Source organism: Drosophila virilis, chromosome 3, assembly GCF_030788295.1.
Source record: "Drosophila virilis strain 15010-1051.87 chromosome 3, Dvir_AGI_RSII-ME, whole genome shotgun sequence".
Taxonomy (NCBI): domain Eukaryota; kingdom Metazoa; phylum Arthropoda; class Insecta; order Diptera; family Drosophilidae; genus Drosophila; species Drosophila virilis.
Window position 1 is genome coordinate 12,535,652 of NC_091545.1, and position 22,137 is coordinate 12,557,788.

The 22,137-nt window shown below is 42.3% G+C and overlaps 3 protein-coding genes across 3 annotated transcripts; all 3 read right to left on the bottom strand.

The window, feature by feature from the left end:
* Positions 1 to 848: 848 nt before the first annotated feature.
* Positions 849 to 2,183, bottom strand: LOC6623546 (phospholipase A1 member A). Its single transcript, XM_002047277.3, has 2 exons — positions 1,968 to 2,183; positions 849 to 1,902 (listed from the first exon to the last, which is right to left on the bottom strand). Exons 1-2 carry the CDS (start codon positions 2,143 to 2,145, stop codon positions 959 to 961), a joined length of 1,122 nt encoding a protein of 373 aa, XP_002047313.1. The 5' UTR covers positions 2,146 to 2,183; the 3' UTR covers positions 849 to 958.
* A 725-nt stretch (positions 2,184 to 2,908) lies between these two features.
* On the bottom strand, positions 2,909 to 6,322 carry Ldh (Lactate dehydrogenase). The gene is made up of 4 exons (XM_002047278.4): positions 6,162 to 6,322; positions 3,955 to 4,334; positions 3,434 to 3,889; positions 2,909 to 3,360 (listed from the first exon to the last, which is right to left on the bottom strand). Exons 2-4 carry the CDS (start codon positions 4,330 to 4,332, stop codon positions 3,196 to 3,198), a joined length of 999 nt encoding a protein of 332 aa, XP_002047314.1. The 5' UTR covers positions 4,333 to 4,334; positions 6,162 to 6,322; the 3' UTR covers positions 2,909 to 3,195.
* A 14,165-nt stretch (positions 6,323 to 20,487) lies between these two features.
* On the bottom strand, positions 20,488 to 21,652 carry LOC26531067 (collagenase). The gene is made up of 3 exons (XM_015176198.3): positions 21,399 to 21,652; positions 21,046 to 21,305; positions 20,488 to 20,990 (listed from the first exon to the last, which is right to left on the bottom strand). The coding sequence occupies exons 1-3, from the start codon at positions 21,644 to 21,646 to the stop codon at positions 20,653 to 20,655; spliced, it is 846 nt and encodes a 281-aa protein (XP_015031684.1). The 5' UTR covers positions 21,647 to 21,652; the 3' UTR covers positions 20,488 to 20,652.
* Between the last annotated feature and the right edge of the window lie 485 nt (positions 21,653 to 22,137).

Genomic DNA, 22,137 nt, shown 5'->3' on the forward strand with positions numbered 1-22,137 from the left:
GAGGCTCAGTGAAAAACGTATTTTTTTTACATTCTTTTTTGTTGGCAACAGGTAGAAAAAACTTACGCTCCCGCTTTGCCGTGAAGGTGTGCGTGCATGTGAGTGTATGCCAAGCGCAGGTGAGCACTGGCGCTCTCTTTGCGAGTGTGTATGGAGATGTGTGTGTGTGTGTGTGTGTGTGTGGTATGCTTTTGTGAAGCTTATGCATCAGCTGTTTTTACTTTAAAGGCCAAAAATCGACAGAGATCGGCAGAGAGCGCTCAACTGACCAAGTCGGAGCTACAGAGAGTGAGAGGAAGCGAGAGTGTGTGAGTGAAAAAGAGCGTAACAAATAATGAGAGTGGAAGACTTGTGCTTAGAGCCAGGGCAGCAGCTTCACATTTAAATGTACTAAACTAATTTCTAAAAAAAAATACAACATTTATTTTGTGAAAATGTGACTGACAATTTCCTTAATAAGTTTTGAGACATAGTATTTAGCTAAAGTATACCTAATTGAAAAAATTTACTTATATATAATATAATATAATAGGCAATATGTTATGTTAAATCTAAAGAATGTATTAATTTTCGTTCTTTTATGGTTTTTCATCACACTATTGTATTAAAGAATCAGTCCAGGCTGGTCTCATTGTCCAGGCTTTGATCTACATACCAATGGGCAGCACCGGTTTTGCCGGGCACACAAATGTAGCATGCTTTTAGGCGAAACTTAAATAACATTCAAATTATTGACTTAATCGCCAAAATAAAATTAAAAAAAATTTATTTTAGTGGTAATTGAAAGCAGTATGCTTAATGCTTAGTGCAAGTGTCTTATGTATTTGCTGAAGAAAATATAAAAGCACTTCGTTTTCAAAACTATATTTATAAACATCTTGTAAATCTAAACAGACATTGCTTATAAGAAAACTACCCAAGTAAATAACAAGATTATTCTTAAGTTACTCCATACAACTCATGCCTTGAGCGCATTTGATATCTCCGGCCGCCGTATCTGATATCGCAGACCGTGCTCCATGTAGGTGAAAGGTGGATTCGGTTGGGTCATACAGAAATACAGACCCTTGGCATTGCTCGGGTAGATGAGGCCAATGTTAAGTGTGTTCTCAAAACTGCAATCACCCTGTCTGAACTTGCTCCAGTTTTCGCATTTGGTGGCAGGTATCATGACGCCCTCGATGAGTGCCTCCATGAAGAGTACAAACGGATACATATGACTGCAGATCTTGCTGTCGCAGCCCGGTTGCAGCTTCTTGCGCGGAAAGTAGCCAATACCATTGGGATAGATATCCACATGACCCAGTGGCACACGAACACCAAACACATCACCCTCACCGTGCAATACCACAACGCGCCCCGCCACCGTCTGTCTGACCAGAATGTCTGTGGTGCGGCACATGGTGGCCGGATCGATAGCAATCAGTTGACCTACCTGCTGCTTGCTGCCCTTGGCATATAAATCAGCGCCCAATGCGGCTATATTGGCGCCCACCGAGTGCCCTGCCAGGGTAATATCCTGCGCCGCAATGCCCGCATCCGTCAGGGCGCTCAACAACTTGTAAATGGAGTAGCCATGCACGGAGAGATGATGACGCACTGTGTAGTAAAGTTGAGCCACATGTGTGGCAAAGTCTACCACAATTACATTAAGATCTCGACGCGTCGTCTGCAGCAGCGTCAAGTGTTCCTGAACGCTGAAATAGCTATCGGCCGTGTGAAAGGCGTTCACATAGATTAGAGTCTTGCGCTGCGGATTGATATCGAAGTCGCGCAGCTCTGGCATGGACTTGATGGGCAGCTGGACACTCTGATTGGTGATGGTCATGACATGCAGACGCGCATCGCTGGGATTGATGCCCTCAAAGAGCGCCATCACACCCTCATCGACCGGCGCATCGCCTGAGTTGGTTTTGGGGGTATTATTAGAGATCTGTTTGCCGCTGCTCTCGTTTGTTTCAACTTACAAAAAGCACGCCAGCCGCGATTCAGTTGTTGTGTTAGCAGCTCCAGATTGTGTTTCTGTATGCGATCAATGCTTGCGGACGCTTCCAACTGTTGCGTATGCCAGAAAAAGATAAGGCATAGCTGTAAGCCCCATCCTGTCCAGAACTGGGCGCTTTGTCTGGCTGTGTGTCGTTGCATCGCTCAACAATTTGCCAAGCTCAGCGCACAGCTGGCCACTTTTATAGCCAAGCCAAGAGTGAGTGAAAATGCCATGTTTATCGCTGCTCTGGAAGCTGCTTATCTGCCGCAGAATTTCAGTTTGTGCGGCGGTTTCTATTTCGGTTTTAACTTAATTTGCATTCTGCTGACTGCAGCACGTCCGAAACAGCTCAATTGGATTCGAGCTGATGCTCTCTGTCTGGCATTTGTCTGCGATTCCGCCACAGACCCACTCAAGATCGGGCAATTGCTGCCAGATAAGCGTTTGTGCCGCTGCACGTTTCGCAGCAACCAATGATAAGCCCGGCGAGGGAGTGGTGAGGGGAGGGGGGGGGGTCTATATCTATTAACAGTCTTCAGTCGATTGATTATCGTGGATCGTGCCTCAATAAGAAAACGCTTGTGTTGGGGCTGCTTAATCTGATTCTTTTCATTGAAGTTCTTTTTACTCTTGATTATGTAGTATAGTTATCGATAATAATGTATTTTGATGGGTGCGAAAAGACAACTAGGTGCTAAATGTAAATTTTACTATATAATTCTCTATATATATATTTTTTTTTTATGTTTTTTTGCTGTAAATTTGACTAGCGCTCGTTCGTAGCGTGCGTTTTAATTCAATATTTACGCGAATGAGGTAGCGATGGCTGTTATTGGACTCCCGGAGAGTTACCAGTAATTATGCCTAAAACTACGTGAGTTTTTATTTCAACGACATTTCTCAGAACGGAAAAAAAATAAATAAGAGTTTCTGTTTTTAAATTAAAACTTAAACTTTTAAAATTTATTTGTAACGAACACAAAAAGCATTTTAAAATAATAAATAAATTGAGAAATCGACTAAAAATAAACATTTTGGTAGTCAAGAATACTTTCTGCTATGCTTCACTGGCTCCATCAAATCTTATACGGATCCGCACTGCCCCTGGTTGCAGCTGCTCTCCGATTCGACTAAAATTAGCTCTGCTGTGTTCTGTGTTTAATTTAGCTACTTTTTTATGTGATTCTGCTTGGATCGATGCAGTTCGATTAAAACTGTAGACCGGCCTGAACCTCAGCCATGATGTTGGCGGATTTCTGCAGCTGCTCGATTTCGGTGTTGGTGAGAATCTGCTTCACCACGGAGGTGACACCGTTGGCATTTAGTACGCAGGGCAGCGACAAGAACACATCCTTATCGATGCCATGTTCACCCTGTAAACAGAGAGTTGATAACAGTTAGTAAAGCTTTTTCTTAGTGTTTACCCTAATTAATTATCAGACTCACCAAAACGGATGTGGAGACGGCTGCCACGCTGCTGGTGTTGCGCAAGATGGCCGAGGCCAGTGAGGCGGTGCTGAGGCCAATGGCCCAGGAGGTGTAGCCCTTTAGCTTGATGACCTCGTAGGCCGAATCGACGACCTGTTTGTGCAGCTCATTCCATTTCTCTGGATCCTCGCCGGTGCCAATGGTGGGGTTCAGCTCACGCAAACGCACACCGGCAATGTTAACGCCGGACCATACGGGCACAGAGCTATCGCCGTGCTCGCCAATGATCCAGCCGTGGCAGGAGGTGGGTGCCACGCCCAAGCGCTGCGACATCAAGAAGCGGAAGCGGGACGAATCCAAATTGGTGCCGCTGCCAATGACGCGATTCTTGGGCAGACCGGACAGTTTCCAGGCCACATAGGTCATAATATCCACGGGATTGGAGACCATCAGCAGAATGGTATCGGGACTGTACTGTGAGTGTAAGGAGTCAAGGATTAGTTTGATCTGCGAAGGCTAAGCATCTTCAGGTGACCTACCTCGACCAGCCTGGGTATGATGTGCTTCAGAATGTCGGTGTTGCGCTGCACCAAGGACAGACGGGATTCGCCCTCCTTCTGGCGCACGCCGGCGGTGACAATGCACAGACGCGAGTTGGCCGATGCGGCATAATCGGTGCTGGCTGTGATCTGTGGGTTCTTCAGGAAGTTTGAACCATGCTGCAGATCCATGAGCTCACCCTGCAGCTTATCGGCGCAGACATCGATCAGGCAGACCTCCTTGGAGACGCCCTGGGCCAAAATGCTGAATGCGCTGGCCATGCCCACCATGCCAATGCCCACAACGGTGATCTTATGTCCAGAGCTGGGCAAAACCTCAGCCACTTGAGCGAGCAGACTATCCTTTACGGCGGCCATGGCTAGAAGAGGGTAAACAATGGTTAATCGCGACAGTTCTCACTGGTGAGTTGGATGGGTGGGGGCGGGAACATTTATGAAGCATGTCACGTGCTCGTTAATCAATGACAAATTGGCAATACTTGCGCCAAAGTAAAACTAGAAAATCTGGGACACTCACACACATACATACACGCACGCACAGACCTATGTGTCGGCGTTGGTTAACCTTCACGAAGGTCATATTTATATAAATTTGCCGACTGCTCAACACGCAGCTCGCCGAGTTCAAGAAATAACTTATACGCAACATTGCCCGAAAAAAAAGAAATAAAAAATAATTTTCATTTTCCGCGCAGTTGTCACATTTATATGGATCCCACTTGTGACTGCTCGCACTTGTGACAATTTCAATGCGCCGTTGTCTACATGGCCAGTAATCAAGCTAATTAACGCCTAATGGGTAAAAATATTTTTATTATCAAAAAAACCTTCAAGAAAATTGCGACAAGTTTTTCGGATTAACAGCGGGACAAACTGTTACATAGATAGCAGAAAAAAATAAAACAACAAACACGAATGGTTCCAGAAAACAATTTGCAATAAATATTCCTTATCGATTGATAACTCATTGTGATTGTTCAATTAATTCAACAGTAACAGGGCATTAGGCTGCCCACTTCAAATGAGGAAGTTTGGCCATATAGAGACAGGCATCTATTATGACGTATGGGTGAGCTTTGCTATGTCGAACCTGTGTTGATCTTGTGTCAATATTTACTATAGATTTCAGATTAGATTGGGCATATATTAGTGCAATTGCAGCGCCCGAGCAAGCTGCTTATCTATATGAAATATATATATATAATTATATAAACATTATTAGCTATTTTTTGCTATCTATGCACGTTTTTAATTAGAAAACCGCACGACATGCTGAGAATAACTTTTGACCTTACCCTGAACTTGAGAGTTTTCTAATTAAAATTGCGGCTTTTATGTAGAAACCGATGAGTTATTTAAAGTATAAATAAGTAAATGCTAAATTAAAAGTACACACACGGCATATGCATTAAATCAGAGCGAGTTACTCGAGTGTGCTGAATTTGCAGATACCCTACGGTTGCTTGAGCCATGGATCAAAGTATAACAATAAATGTGAAACACTTGACTTTTGCTCGACTGTTGATGTAGATCAGGAATATTTATACTCTATAGTGCTCGACATGGGCCCTGGTCTTTTTTATGGATGAATACTTCAACCCTTTTATTCATTCAAAAAGCATACAGGGTAGAAAAGTTATATGCTCGAAGTAATTCCCCGTATATTTTATCTACAATTTTTATATGATTCGTCACAGAGTAAAGTTAGATAATATATTTATTATAGACTATTTGTGCACAATATGAGATCATTGCAAATTGGTTCGCTTTTTTTTTGCTCTTGACACTAGTCATGCTTGGCTGGCCAAACTCACTTGTTGCAAGCACAAAACTTGCCACAAAGACCCTCAAAAAAAAACCGGAAACCAAATGACCTTCTCTCAAAGTCAAATGTAGCTGGTTTTCCAAATGAAAGCAGCTGTTTTTGAATTAACGACGCATGCGCCAAAATGAAAACGAAAGTGAAAGCAATTGCCATCTAATTGGGAACACCCCGCCCCTCTCTCACCCAGCCGACTAGCCAGGAAGTGCTCATTGTGTGTGTGTGTGTGTGTGTGGGTGGGTGTGCAAGGCCAAGGGCGAGCTCTGCAAGTTGAATGCACTTTGACTGGGGCAAGTGTCAGTTAACTAGTCTTTGTTTGACATTAATTTTTATCAGTGTTGCTTTTATATTTTGCATAGCTTACTTTAGATTGTTGTTGTTGTGTTTTCGTGGGTATACACTGAAAATTTATTCACTGGATATTTTTGGCGCCTCAATTTGATTTGAGGTCGTCGACGTTCCGTTCACTTTGCGCGCTCGTTACGAACTGTTTGTGCTCCACGCGAGACTCGTTGGAATTTTGCTGCCGCCGCTGGATTTTGTAGCTGCCGCCGCTGCGCTCTCTGCCGCTGACGTCGCAGTCACCGCTGCTGCTGCTGCTACTGCTCTTGCGGCAACGGCAGCTGGCGTCAGGATGAGTGACGAAATGGCCTAAACGGCATTGTGAAACTGCGAGCGAGCGCGAGCCGGCTCAGTATGTGGTCTGCTCCTGCTCTCTTTCTCTCTCTCTCCCTTCCTCTGTTCCTCTCTTGCTGGCTCTCCAGAGTTTTTGACTTCATTCCCAACTAACTGGGCCTTAGTCAAGGTGACCTTTGCGTCAAATTTGTTGTTGTTAGGCGTTTCATTTATTTTTAGCAATGCCTCGTGTTTATTTGACTTGGATTTTCCTGGAGCGGCAGGGGAGTTAGCCACGTGTGCAGCTTTTCAAATTGTTCATTTACAATTCCTGCTAAGAAAATGTATCTGAAAGATACTTTGATTTCCATGCATTTGCCTCTGTCGACGGCGTGACAGCAGCTGCATGCGAGTGTGTGTCTGTCTGTCTGTGGATCTACAATGTATAATGCTTGGAACCCTGCGTTGCACACGTGCCATTGATCACGTGTGTATCCAGCTAAGCAGCAAGATGAAGAGAGAAATAGTCTCTCTCTCCCTCTCTCTCCCCTTTATTTAAGTTGGCCAACTGCCAGCCATGCAGCAGGCTGCTTGCAGATGTTTCGCGAAATGGCATCCCTTTGTCTTTCGAGGTGATGTAAAAATGGAACATTTCTATATATTCCTATGGGTTCGTATATTATATATAGTTAAGATAATCCTCTCTCCCATTAAAGACCCCATTTTCAATTTGGCTTCAGGCTTGGCCTATAAACCTAATATTCCAGTTTTTCCAATCTTATATTGAACTCACATATTGCCAATATTCAAAGTTTAATTTATTTATTCTGAGTACTCAGTCAAACATTTTGGTTTACAATTCAATTACTATACATATTTTATTCAGGCAGAATACTTGATTTTTTATATATATATTATTATTTGCCATCGACAGATCGTTTCTCATATTTCGTATAGCTCCTGTTAATTTGCGATTTTCTCAGTGTAGTGAATTGTTTAATTGAATTAACATAAATTAGCTAATGCTCTGGCTGCTGTGACGTCATGACTTATGCTCACTTGAGAGTGTGAGAGACACTGGGAGCACCGCGACGCAAACCGGTGACGGCGTTCGTGACTAGCAACACACGCGTCGTGGTGTTTTTTTCTTGTTCATTCGAAACTGATTCATTCACTCTCCTGCTCCCTCTCTCTGTCCCGTAGTCGCATTTCAAATGCAGCAATACTCACTCCGCTACGTCACAGTCCGACAATGTTAGCGGCTAGCGGGCGCTGCGGGGGAATCTCGGATGACACATCCGCCGTCTATGCAATTGGCGCGTATCTTGTGAAAGTGTTTGACCTACATCTGCCTCACACTCTTCGACCCCTGCCGAGGCTATGACGCCCTCCATGCCCTCAGTTGTGAAATCTGGCCAACAGCTTTGAGTACTCGTTGTAGTTGTTGCGTGCACTCTTCAAAACGTGTTTTTGTCTGGGTTATTGAACCCAGGCTTTGTTTCCGTTCGGTAGGGTATTTCGAATAAATATTGTCTCATTGCATAGTTCTGATTTCGTGTTCGGTTTGCTGTGGATTGATATGTGAAATGTGTAAAGTCCAAGGTGCATATACGTTAGTTTACTTACTGAATATGTTTTATTTGTAAACATTTAATGGCATGTGCAACGATTTGTTTACTTAATTTAAATTGAAATTTTTCATTTTCAATTTTGAACATTGGATTGGTTGCTGCAGTGACTAAGTAACTAGGTAACGATCGCCACCTGGCGGAAAATCAACAAACTTCTTGCTGGTGCAACTTGTTAGTTTCTAGTGTCGCTACTGTCCGCATAGAAGCGCGGCAGCTTCGTAGGATATCAAATAAATTACTTATTGATTCTTATTTAGTCTGACATTATACAATAAGATTGCATTGGTATCAACATATAATTAATGTAATGTAACTATAATTAGTCTAATTTGTCCAAATTCTTAGCATAGTGTTGGGCGTATTTCGGATTGCATTTAAACTGCTTGATGTTGAAAACCCTCTTGTTGTTGCTAAGCAGTGTACAGTGTAGAAAGGGAATCGTAGTTATACTGCTTACAACACTGCTTTTATTCCTGTTTTTTCCAATTTCAGAGCTTTGTAGAATATCCAAAATTTGAAAATATATAAAAATACATTACGTACATAAGATATTTTATAAATGTGAAAAACTTTGTGTCTAAAATACTCTGTAGTAAAAATATGTTCTTCAGCTAGATTTTGAATCTCAAGTTGAAGAAAAGGTTGTACGGAATTCAAACAAAAGTCATGCCTATCCACAAAGGTTCACATTTTTCACATTCAGAGCTCTGCCAAATCTGATCCTATTGCCATGCCCCTTGGCATGGAATTTTCCCTGAAGTGTAGCGTCTAGATGCTTTAAAATTAGGTTGATAATTTTGGTTTATCGAATTTCCAAGGAATTAAACGATTAGTATAAACATTTTAAGTTGATTTTTTTTAGCTTCACCTTAAGATGCATACCACCTGTTAACGATAGGGGATACAACAACCCAGGTTACGCAAGAGAACTTGTGCGTTTTCTAGATTACAGCCACAAAACATGACACAAACATTTCTCATGCTGTGCAGCAGCAGCAGTAGCAGCAGCAGCAGAAGCAGCAGCAGAGTCCAATAATAATCCTTAATCTGTATTTCGCCCATTGGCAATGCGTGCCAAACTGAAAAGTGAAAGATGCAAAAGCCAATGCAACTTATGCGATAGCGCCAAGCACACAGCCAAGAAGCGTTCTTATCAATGCCAGAGGATCTGATTGCCACTCGCTGTTGCAGTTGCCGTTGCCGTTGCTGCTGCTGTTGCTGTTGCTGTTGCATCTGAAACGAGTAAGTCAAGTGGCAGAAATGGAGTGCTTCGAGTTGTTGTTGTTGCTGTTGCTGCGGCTGGGGCAGCTTCTTTGGTTTGGAATTGCTGCTTGGCTGGCACGCAATGCGCCTCCCAGCCAGGCTAAGATGATGTCGCCGCTGCAACAGTTGCCGCCAACCGCCAACTGCACATTAATATTCAAAAATTGCGTTTTTATGCTAATTTTCACACACAGACCATGGTGTGTGTATGTGCCTCTCTCTCTCTCTCTCTCTCTCTCTCTCTCTCTCTCTCTCTTTCTTGGCTAAATGACCAAGCTGTCGATAGATTACTCAATGACAAGCGAACGTTCCTTTGCCCAACCCCTGCCCCTCTCCTGGCCAGCCAATGGTGGGCCAATTGGCTCAAGTAGCCTGCAGTTGTTGCTGCTGTTGTTGTTGTTTTAGTTGATGATCATCTTTGTGTATATCGCGCATTGCAATCTTTTTTGGCAGGCTCCTTGCTTATTATTATTATTTCTGCTTAGCTCAGGCCACGACTTTGCCTCAAAATATTACTCATACGCACCGTTGTTTATTTATGTCTTTATGTTGCTGTTGCTTGTGTTGTTGTTGTTGCTGACGTAGTTTAGCAATAATTAAGTTGTTAAATTGTTGCACGTAAGTCAAGTTGCCTGGCTGCAGTTACCCCTGCCATCTCTACCCGCCCCTCCCCCCACCATTCATCCACCTGCCGCGTCCTCGTCGTCGTCGCCGTCGTCGTCGGCTGCGCTTGGTGGCTTCGCTTAATAATAATGTTCAGCTTGACTTACGATGCACGTCCTTGGGTTACTGATATATGTGATACTTAAGGTATTTATTACAAGCGATTGTAATCTCATGCCTGCATTTCTTTATACTATATATATATTTTTTTTTTCTCCTGCTGCAACAAGCGGCAGCAGCCGCCGCAGCAGCAACAAAAATATTTATAGACAAGACGCTCCTGTTTTTGTTGCCGGTGTTTGACTTGGTTTTTTGGCCTGCCAGCAAATTAAGCGAAACAAAAACTTATAAAAAAGAAAACAATGTTAGCTCGACTCGACTACCAGATACTCTGTACACAATTAAAAAAGCATTTCGGCTGATTTCTCACGATTTCATTTGAAATAAGGAAAACAGAAGCTTTGAATAAATAGGATCATGAGGGCCTCTAAATATCTGGCAGCTCTGAATATATATAGCACGTGATATATGTCTTATACTCTAAACTTAGTTTGTGGCATGCTATTTCATACTCTCGCCGCCGCATGCTGCTCATTAATGCAACAGCAGCTAGGCCTGGTGGCAACAGTCAGTGCCGCTTCCATACAAATTATATAATACATAAACTATCTGCACATATGGTATATATATATATATATATTTACGTATAGTTAACTATGGTATGGATGCATCTGCGACACGGATCAGACCAGTTTCACAAGCTGGGCCTGCACTTGTTTTTCGTTTTCCATTTTTTGTTGCATGCCAAATATGCAAAAAGCTTTGCTGCTTGTTAATTTTCACGCCTGTGCATGTGTGTTAGTGTGTGTGTGTGTGTGTGTGTGTGCTTGTGTGTGTTTGTGTGTCTTTGCATATAATGATTATTGTAGGTACAAGTGCGAGAAATCGTGTTAGATCGCGGGTAATAAATTTAGACACTCAACTATGTAAAAGGATTCCTGCCACAGCAACGTCGCACCTCTCAGCTGCCAACTTCGAGCTCTCAGTGCCCAGCTCCCAGTTCCCAGCTCCCAGCTCTCTGGTCCCAAGCTGCCCCGTGCCCAGTGCCCATTTTTATGCCCAGCAATGGAGGCAAACGGCGACTTCTCAGCCAAAGTTGCTGTTGTTGCTAGTTTTATGCACTTCCTTTTATTATATTTTATGGCCACTTGTTTTTCTCGTCGGCTCTGGCTGCGGCAGTCGGTGGGGTGTTGCAGTTGCAGTTAGTTTTATAGTCGTCTAGCTGCATTTAGTATGGTTTTCGAGCTTTAATATGGCATTAGATTAATTAATGTATAGGTACGAAGAGCTTAGTAGTCTCTTACTTATAGCTATTATCTATAAGATAATTGCATGAATATGAAATGTTTAATACAAAGGCACGGGCAAGGGCTTGAATGGGCTTTTGTTTTTATTATGCCTAGTTCTTCACTCAATTTTCGTATACAATTCATAAGCAACCCACGTCGCAAATCGTATTGTCAATTACGTAGGCAGACCTTACAGGCAAATGTTTTGCTTGACATTTTTCCATGCCATTAACGACAACTTGAACCGAAAACCAAACCATATTTTGTGGCTGAATTTCGGTTTGCCTTTTATACTCTTCAACATGGCATTATTCTTTTGTCATCTAATTTGTGAAGGCAGCGAAGGAGACAAGGAGTCATTACAGAGTAGACTATATAAACTAGCGAAGAGTATTCGCTGGCGAGTCGATATAGTGAACTTTACTGTCTATCTGTTTCTTTATAAACTTGTCTCTCAGCTTGGAAGCCAACTTAATAAACCCTGTTCTTGCAGGTAGTCTGCCATTTAAAGTAAGCCGGAACAGCCCTAATACTTTATCAAAAAGTAGGCTTAAGTACTTCAAATATAGCGCACATCTGTTGAGTGTCTGCTAGTGCATTAAATATTCGGCGCTCCGTAGATGACAATTCTTTTTTGTCTGTTTTTTTTTTCGCTTATGACTTTTCACCATTGCACTCGACTGTGCGGGGCACAGTTTTTTTTTTTTGGCTAACTTGATTCTATAAGTGAATGGCGCTAGCTGAGCCCGCCCAGCGTCGAGTGCCCTTACGGCGCCGGAGTCGATGGGACAGACAAAGAGTCAAAAGCAAAGAGCGCTGTTGTTATTAGTAGATGTCATATTAGAGCCAGCGAAAAGCAGCAACAATGCAACAATTCAGCTTCACTTTTTGCCACGATATTCAATTTTGAGGCACCGCATGGGGCAGCCAGGCAGCAGCAGCAACAACTGCAACAACAGCAACAACTGTTTGTAGTTGCAGTTATTTTTTTCTGCTGCAATTTGGCAATTGAACAACTTTTGCCGTTGCCGTTGCCGTTTGTTTGTCTTCGCTTTCGATAACATTTCGACATTTTGGGGGGAGACTTTTAATTGAATTGCAGTTGGGGCAGGTGCAACACTTCAAACTGAAAGCGAAAGTGAGGCAATCGGGTGCCCAAAAACCACCTGAGTCTGTCTCGTATATTAATTAGATCAGAACATGTTCGCCAAGGTCGTCTTTCGGCGACAAACTCGCATGCATAACAAATTTGTATCTCTGTGAATGCACGCACACACACTCGCACACACACACACACACACACTCGCACGCATCAAAAGCCACTTTGGCAGGCTTTTAGCTCTGCCATAATTCAAACCGATAAGCGATCTTAACTATCTACACGATCTGGACAGGCTGGCAGACAGTCGCCCGTCCACGTAGAACCCGCTGCCAATTGCATTTTGGCTTCTTGGCCAGTTTCGTGGCCCGTTTCGTTGGCTTTTCTCCTTGGGCCCGACTGTGACAATATTTGCATGGCAGGTTGGCTTTTTCGCAGTTGAAGTTGGAGTTGGAGACGGAGTCGTTGCCGGAGACCGTTATCGGCGTGCGCTATCAGCGCCATCATCTCATCATCAATGTGGCATCATCAACGCGAAATGATCGCAAATTATCTGCGTTAAGAGTCGATTACAGCGCTCAGTTCTTTTGGCGCTGCTGCCAGTTAATGGTTTTGTGACGTTTTTAAGGTTCGATTTTTGTAACAAATGGCGGCATAGATTAAACGATTCCCAATGCGATAGCATTCGATTTTAGTGGGATCTCTTAATGGAATGCTTGTTAGCCATGTGAATGGAGGAGTCGACAAGTTGTTTGAATGGATCGCTCAAATGTTAGAAATGTAATGCTGACTTTGGCTTAACGGACTGGACCTAGCTTACAAAATAACCACATATCAAAACTATATATGTCAAATTACCTTGTTAGGCAACCGGACAAAAAGGATGGCTCGGATTGGTTCGATTCCAAGGTGTGGCATGATTGATGACTGACTATATATAATAATTTTAATATATATAATCATAATGATAAAATTTAAGTCGGTTCGCGTGCAGAACTTTCAGTTATTCATTGACTCAAGCTCGGGGCTGTTCAATGTTCCCTGGCTCTTTAATACCTTCATTTTCTGCACTCTCCTCAATCAGTTGAAGTTTCGGTTGAGTTCTTTAAGCTTAAATAAGATAATTACCATGTCTCATATATCGCTTTATCGTTCCATTTCGATAATTGCAATTTGATTGTGTGCACAGAGTTTCAGCTGACTCTCCTGCTGCTTGCTTGACCCCTTTTCTTTCGGGGCCAACTACTGCCACAAATGTAATGCCGAATTGTGGCTACTGTTTGGCAGACATTTAACCACCCGGTGGCTGAGCCGCTTTGGTATCGCATTTAATCTCTTCCTGGCAGCCGGCTGCTACTCGTGTTGCCAAAAATCGCTTTGGCAACGCTTTCTGGGCGAAGCGTTTGATCCCATCGTCGTCAGCAGCATCATCATCATCATCATCAGCATCAGCATATTTGCATCAGCGAATGGCGGCAGCTGGAGGCGTCTGCCCTTCTGCCACTCCTCGGACTCCTGCGCGTCAAGTAGCAAAGCCAGCAGCGGCAGCCGCCACAGCAGCAGCACCGGCAATTCATTCTGCAAAGGACATCAAACAGTTGCGGCGATCGCTTCTAATTTGCATAAACATTCGCTTAACATTTATCCCCAAAAACGTTTTCGTTGTCGTTTTGTGTGTCTTGGCGCTGGGCCTCAAAAAGTCGTCATAATCGTCGACATTTTTGGCTGGAGCCAGCAATTTTTATTCCTGCCGATTTCATTTCATTTCTTGATTTCGAAAACCATTTAAGCACAAAATAACCGCTTTTGACAACACCAGCAACAACTGTTTAAACGGCAACAACAATCGCCACAACAGTAGCCAGAAATCGATGCTAATCTTAGCTGGGCAGAAGCAAAAATGTGGCCGCCATTTCCAGTTTACTTTTGTCGATACCCTGTAAAATGAGCGGAATTTGTCGACAGGGCATGCTTGCTATATTAAATGCCACGCGAGAGCTCTATTCAGCAGAGGTTCGTGATGCTGGATTTCTACAACCCTTCGGTCAATTCATGCTTTAAGCCTAGTCATATATTTTGAAAATTTTTAAGAAACAATTCAATTTCTAATTTGGAATTGTCCGTAGTACTGAAAATATTGCCAGTCATATATATTTTTATATACTAAATGCGGACTAGATTTTATCTGTAAGCAAAATTGGCTGTTTCCAAACATTTTTAAATATATACAGTTTTTTGGGACGGTAATTTATACAACTTTTAGGGTATTTTAAAGTCCATTTGACCCGATGAAATCATTTCTGTTGTCTCACTGTGGAGTACATAAAGCAACTGCTCGAAGCTAAAGCAAATAAATGGAGTTGTCGTTGTTCGCTTTGCATTCGTCCTGCCATTGGACTCGTTGCCTTTATCACAAATATGAGAAATCGTTGGAATGTGAAAAAACAACTTAATTTCAGGAATTATGCAGCTGCTGGCAAGCTTGCGCAGCTTCTCACGAGTTAAGCAAAGGTGCACCAAAAACTTAAGAACCTGCCTAATTGTTGAACCTGTGCAGAAATCGATATATGTGCTAATCTTAACTGGCAGCTTTTATTAGAAAAACTTCACCTTAAACCAACGCCCATTTTAGGCAATTAGCTGGCAGTATAACAGCAGCAGCAGTAGAGCTGAATTGTCTGGCTGTCATATCTACTGCCAGTTTTGTGCCTTGTGACGGGTTTTTACCAACCTACCAAATGGCATTCGAGTCGACCTGAATTGGAGCTGTGTCGAACAAGTCGCAAAACTGCAAAACTGTTAAAACTCAACTTTGCATTCAAATTGCATTTCTATTTGTTTGGCAGTTTCGAAAGCAAATCCCCTGCACCCCTTACACTGCTCTAAACACTGTTGAGTACTTTTCCCCGGGCTGTGAGCAATAATTGCTGCATGTAATACAAAATTAACATACAAACTCGGCAGACACCCAAAAAAAAAAAATAAAATAAAACAACTCAATTAAAATGCTAGAAAATGCCATGCCGAGTGGTCACAAAAGGGTTTTTATTTTCCGGCGAGGAGCAACTTTTAAATGCAGCTCGTTAAGGCAACAACAACAAGATGGACAACAACAACAGCAACAACAACTGCTGCAACTAAGCAACTTAGCTGCCAATTTTGGCCTGGCCAACAACTGTCGCCTTTGATTGGCATTTGAGCTGCGCGTGCGCGTGTCTTTCGAGCTAAACAATTAATTTGAATAATTAGCAGCTAACGACTGCACTGCTGGCGAGGATGCGGAGAGAAGGAGGACTACATGGCACATGGCTGAAACTGCGACTGCGACTGCGCTGCCAGACTTCAGCTGTCGCGTTGTCGATTGTCACGCCATTTGCCAGAAGTTGGAGGCAACTCAAAAGTCCCAACGTTGGCGATATAAAAAAAATCCATTTGGCACTTGAGAATTTATGTGCTCCGTGTGTATGTGTGTGCGTGTGTGCGAGTGTGTTGTGTGTGCCAAGGAGCTGCTGCTTGGAGCTGGAGGCGAGTACGTCACGCGAAATGATGAATTACTCGCCGGGGACGCGCGTCAGGCTTTGATGAGAGACGACAGCGTGAAATTAGACAAAAGGATATGGGCCAGAGGGAGTTGGGCAATGGGCACCTGTGTGTGCGCGTGTGTGTGTGTGTGTGCATATGTGCAATATGTATTACCGTCTGGCGGGTTGACTTTGCACTCGACAACAACAACGCGCCTTGACTTAATGAAGATGACGGAAAGGCATTGCTGCCAGGCCTGGGCCACGGCCTGGGCGTGTTTTAATCCTTGCTCCTAGACCCGATGCCGCCTGTGGTAGGTGTTGTTGCTGTTGTTGCCTGTCGCAGCGCACACACGAGGCGTTAATTTATTACAAATTATTATGATTCCTTGTTGCTTTCTGATGTTATTCCGTGATTTTTTATGCCGTTTGCTGTCATAACTGCCGGCAGCAGCGGCAGCCGCAGCAGGAAACGGCAGTGCAACAGCAACAGCAACAACAACAACAATAACAATAACAACAATAACATCAGCAGCAACAACAACAACAACAACAACAATTCTCGTTGAAGACGTCTAGACAAATGCACTTCAAAGGTTAACATGATAAATGTCGTTTGTTGCATGTGACGCGACAACTTTCCAGTTGTTGTTGCAGCTGCAGTTGCTGCAACACTTGGCGTGGCAAATGGCAAAATGTCGCCGCAATGCAGTTGGGGATTTGTTTTTGTGCTAGACTCGCCTTCGTTTTTATTTTTCTCGCTTGGCAATTATTAAGCTAAGAAAGTCAACAAATTAATCAAAGACGTGAGCAATTAAGTGGGTAGAAAATACAAAAAAAAAACTCCGCTCTGTTCAAAGGATGCCAGAGGATCAGGGCTGAGCAGCTTGAAAAATCACGTTACTTAGTGCTATTAAGGTAATTAGAAGGTACAGAACTAAGAAAGCAAGTGGATAGTAGCTATAAAAAGCGATTGGAAATATTGCTAATAAAAATTCCCATGCTTCGAACGGCGAAGAAAGTCAAGGCCTGCATTGCGTTGTTCTGCAAACATTTATAACTACGTGTTCCTCTAATTGTTGCCGTTTTCATAACAACAGCAACAGCAACAACAGCAGAGGAATAAAATAAACTTGTCCATTGCCATTTTGACAACTGCAGAGCTGCAGGCGGGAGATTTCTTCATCTTTATTCACAGGCTGCATTCATATGTGCCACAGTGATGCGATGCTGAGCACATATTGCAGGCAGCAGCAGCAGCAGCAACAACAGCAACAACAACAGCGGCAATCACAGGCCAAACCACAACCGCAACAGCAAGCAAAGCAACATCAACAACAACAGCACAAACGGGCAACACTAACAAGCGACTTTAGCCAAATTAAGTTGTCCAGTTTGCGGTGTACGCACAGCGGGTTGCAAATAACAATCTCCTGTTTACAGCGGCAACAGCAACAACAACCGGCAACAGTACACTAACAAACAACGGCAATCAAAATTGCAATGCAGCAATACGAACAACATATACACAACAACAACGGCAACAACAGCAGAAACAACAAAAAATTGCATCGACCTAAAAAACGCGTTTAACTCATATTTCTTGCCAGTCTCTCGCCTAGGCTACCCCTTCCAGCTCGTTCCCTGTGGGCGCCTACCCATGCTTCTATGTGCATTACTTATATAAATTGTCAATATTTGACACATTTAAGTGCCAACAAAAATTACAAAAAACACAACAAAAATATTTGAAAAACGTCGGCAATTCAAAATTTTATCGACTGACCAACAGAAAACTTTAATTGAAGCACGAATCTATAATACTCTAGCATAAGCTCTAGGACTAAGAGTTGAATCATGTAAGTACTTATCGTTTTCTATATCTGTCTCTACCTATACATCTTTATCCATATCTACACAATATTTGTATCTATATATATCTCTGACTCATCGTAACGTAACTACCCCCCGTAACGCTACAAAAACTCAATTAATATTATTTCAAGAAATCATATATTAACTTAATTTAAGCAAGGCTTAAGTGTTTTAGCACATTACGTCAGTTCAGGTGCTGTTGTTGCTGTTGCCTCTGCGCACGCGCATCGCTGACGTCGGCGACGGCGGCGATTGTTGTTGTCGTTGCCGTTGCCGACAGCTGGACAGCAAAAATTATTAACTAAAAAACACAAAAATTGCAAAAAGATTGCTGCGAAATTGACATTTGCTCGTTAATGTGGCCAGGCCGGGCCAGGCACTTGGCTGTCCATGGGTCCGTTTGGCGGGCTGTCCATGTGTCTGGTTGTTGCCTCGTCCGCCAGTTGACCAGCCTCGATTGCTTTGTTGCCGCCGTTGCATGCGACTGCCAATAATTTAGAGCTTTTAATAAAAATGTTGCTGCTGCTGCTGGTGCTGCTGTAACACCAGAAACATTGTCGGCGGCGTTCATACGGCGACTGTACAAGATTTATATCATAATTTATTTATTAATTTCATTAAGTAAATTTTATTTGATGAATGACGTTGTCTGCGTTGTTTTTCTTTTTTTTTTTTTTGTTTCCTTTAAACATTTGCCGTTGGCGGTTGCCGAAATTTCGATTATTGTTGCTGCAACAGCAACAAACGAGCCAATAAATAATGCCAAAATTACATTTACAACAGACAGAGTGGTTAATGGGTCTTGCCAAATGAGGAGCGAGAGTTGGGGTTTCACTCAGGAAGTAGTTTAGCTTAAAAATATATGAAGTAGGCTCCAACATCTCCAAGCCCAAATAAGCATAAGGTAATATTATTTGTATCTTTCCTAAAAGACACAGCAACGTTTGATCAATTCTTAACAAGCATTACGCCATCTATTGTGAATTATTAAATAACAATAAGTATTGAAATTAATAACAGTTTTAATAATAATTTAAAATTGAGCCGAACATAAAACTCTGATTAAAAATGCATTCAAATTTATATTCTATAATAAAACTGAAATGCAGTCGCTTATAAATTTGCCAAATAAACGACTAAAAATAATCGAATAGTTTAATGTTAAATGCATTAAGTTTTGCGCCATCGGTGCAACAACAACAGCAGCAGCAACAACAACAACAACAACAACAACAAAATCAAAATCAAAAGCCAACAAAACTGACGACTAAAATCAATTGCGACGTTAAACTTTAAGACCCCATCAGGCGACTGCTGGAGGGGAAAGATGTGGAGAGTGTGGCTGGCTTTGTTTTGCCCGTCTAGCTACCAAAATTGAAGGTTTCAGCTGGCCTGGCCAACAGAATCGCAACGTTGGAGCGTTGCCAAATTCAATGGATTTTACTTTTCGCTTTTCAAAAACTCAACGCTTGCTGCTGTCGTGACCAATTAGTGAGCCGACCCATTGGACGCGGGTGCAGACATGGGAGCGGGCGCAGGAGAGGGAGCGGGAGCGGGCGCGAGTGCTTCGTTACCTGGTCGCACAGGCGCACGTCAGCCTGCCCAGGCACTTGCACCGGCTGCCAAGGAATAGAGACAGCAACCAAGTCGCAGTCGAGCCGCGCACTTTACATTCAAATATTTTGTGACACAAAACGTTTGTTGTTGCTGCAGTTGCAGTTGTTGCTGTTGCTGTTGTTGTTTTGTTGTTGTTGTCGTGGTTGCTCTGACAGTTTGTGCTAGTGGGTCTTACCTGGATATTTGCTTAGGCCTTTTTCTATTGCAAGTTTTTGGGCGTGTGCACAATGCGTTTTTTCTATACTCTCACGGCACTCTCCGACAACATTCGTAAAATAGAGTCTAAAATCTATTCCTCCATTATTACGATCTTGTCTATGGAAACGTATCCTCTTTATGCTATACAAATATTATTTGAGTACTTTTGACAGAAGAATTGCATTGTGATCATTTTTAAAATAATAACTAAATGGAAAAATGTGGACTGTAAATATATTGCAATCCTGTTTGCTATAACTTTATATGAAATTAATTCAATAATCCCCTTTACTTCTAAATGGCTATTTATGTAGTTTATCTATTCAACTAAATTAATAAGAAGAAAAGCAGAAATTTGTAATTGCTATAACAATATTGTTACACGCTTTTTTTTAATTCATTTAAATGCCTTTTTCGGACAGAACATTGATAAATTCACACTGCATGATATTGCAGTTTGGCAAGAGTATTCAAGTTTCTCATCGTCTGTCTTATCCTCGGCCTTATTTGCTTAACTTGAGTTCAGTTTCGATTTTTTTAACATAAGAGATAATACAGCATATTAGTCAGCATGTCAGGGGAGCAATAGCAGTTTCTGTGACTCATGATTCCCCGTGAGCGCCACGTGAAGAGGGAAAGCGCGATAAAACAGTGGCCAAGGAGCTGGAGCAGGACAAAACGGATGCTGGCAACTTGAAAATCTGCTGAGAAATAGCTGACAGTGTACACAGGCAACACTAATTGCTGTGGAATTGCAAACGGGCGAGGGCAGGAGACATACTACAACAGCAGAACACAGCAATTACAACAACAAATGCAACAAAGGCTGACAACAACTCAATTAACACAACAATTTCGCTGAGTTGCGATAAAAGGTTTTTATTTTAGTTCAACCTACGGAGTTCCATTCCGGCCCTCACAATTATTCCTAATTTGCCAGACCAGGCAACTTCCCAATAATTTACATACATTTTATTAGATGTCAATAACTCGAATGAGTCTGTATTCATTGTATATCATTTAACTACCATTTAGTATATTCGATAGCGCTTTGAATCCATTCCAAATATGATGAGACTCGCGTGTAAACTACTGGTCTCTTGAGCGTGCAAATTGTATCCATTCCGAATGAAGTAAGGCCTACTAAGGTATTGCTACCGTTGGCATTTTTGATAACCAACGGTCCACCAGAGTCGCCCTTGCAAGGCGCAGATTTACTGGGTGCAATACAGACCCAAGATGATGGGAAGAATTGTGCAGGATTATACTTTTGCAGTAAGGGCTTGCACACCTTATTTGGTAGTATTCTCACTTGTAAGTACATTAGGTGGTGTGAAACGTTTCGTATTTCCTCTTTTGGTGCTATTGAAATTGTTGATGGTGAATATATAATTGGCTTTAGGTTATGTGGACATACCTTGAGTGTGGCCAAAACCAGATGTAATACCCTCTAAGTTGTCAATAACTTGGTTCGGACTCGGCAATCCAACTGGTTGAATAAATTCATCAACTTGTATATCAGCTGGCAGATTTATGATAGCAATATCGTTAAGGGTTTGATTAAAGTCGAACCCTTCGTGTATAATAATATTTTCCCTATGCACTATCAAACGTTGCTGTCCCGTTTCGCTGGAATTTTTTCTATTCACAGCTCCGAAGTATAGTTTGATTGAGTCGCTTTTAATATAAATGGTAAGAAATAGGAAAATATTTAATATATATATTTATAAATATTTAAAATATTTAAAATATATATTGCACTTGACTTACATGCCATCTTCAATGCAATGAGCTGCTGTGAGCACAGCTCTCTCTGAGATTATAACGCCTCCACATTGTGGGATCCATTTCGAATTGAAAAGAACGTCATAAAATACTTGATAAGGGAACTGTTGCGCTTTTGCCTTAGAGCCATTTATAATGCGTTGCGGTCGTGTGTATCGAGCCTCCACATGAGACCAATAGACCAATAGTAGTAGGGCCAAGAGGATAAGCTGCCACTTAAGTTGATTTCCCATAATGAAGAAAAACTAACAAAAAACAGGCAAGACTCCTCAGTTTATATAGTACCGATTTTGACTAAAGAATATTGGAAATAGGGATTTACGATGATGATAAGAATGATGGCAACTTAAGAGTTATGGCAAGCTAATTAGGCAGCTGTCTTGGGTAGTATCAAGTCGCAACCACTTTGTTGCAATCAGCAAACTTTTTTGTATGCCCAACCTTGACTTTGTACTGTTTGTATCTTATAGATACGTGGCCGGAGTAGACGTCAAGGGGGTTAACTTATATTGCTAATACCTGACATGGGAATGTTTTTAACACTTCAGTTGTGTTTGGACAACGACAACAATGCAGCAGCCTACAAATGGCAACAACAAGCGGCAATGACTTGGCCAAAATATATGCAAACACCATCATTGGCAGTTCTCGGAGCTAAACACAAATGCAGTTGTCTGCGCTGATGCCCATCCTCATGCATTTATGCAGCTTGTCGTCGATCTGC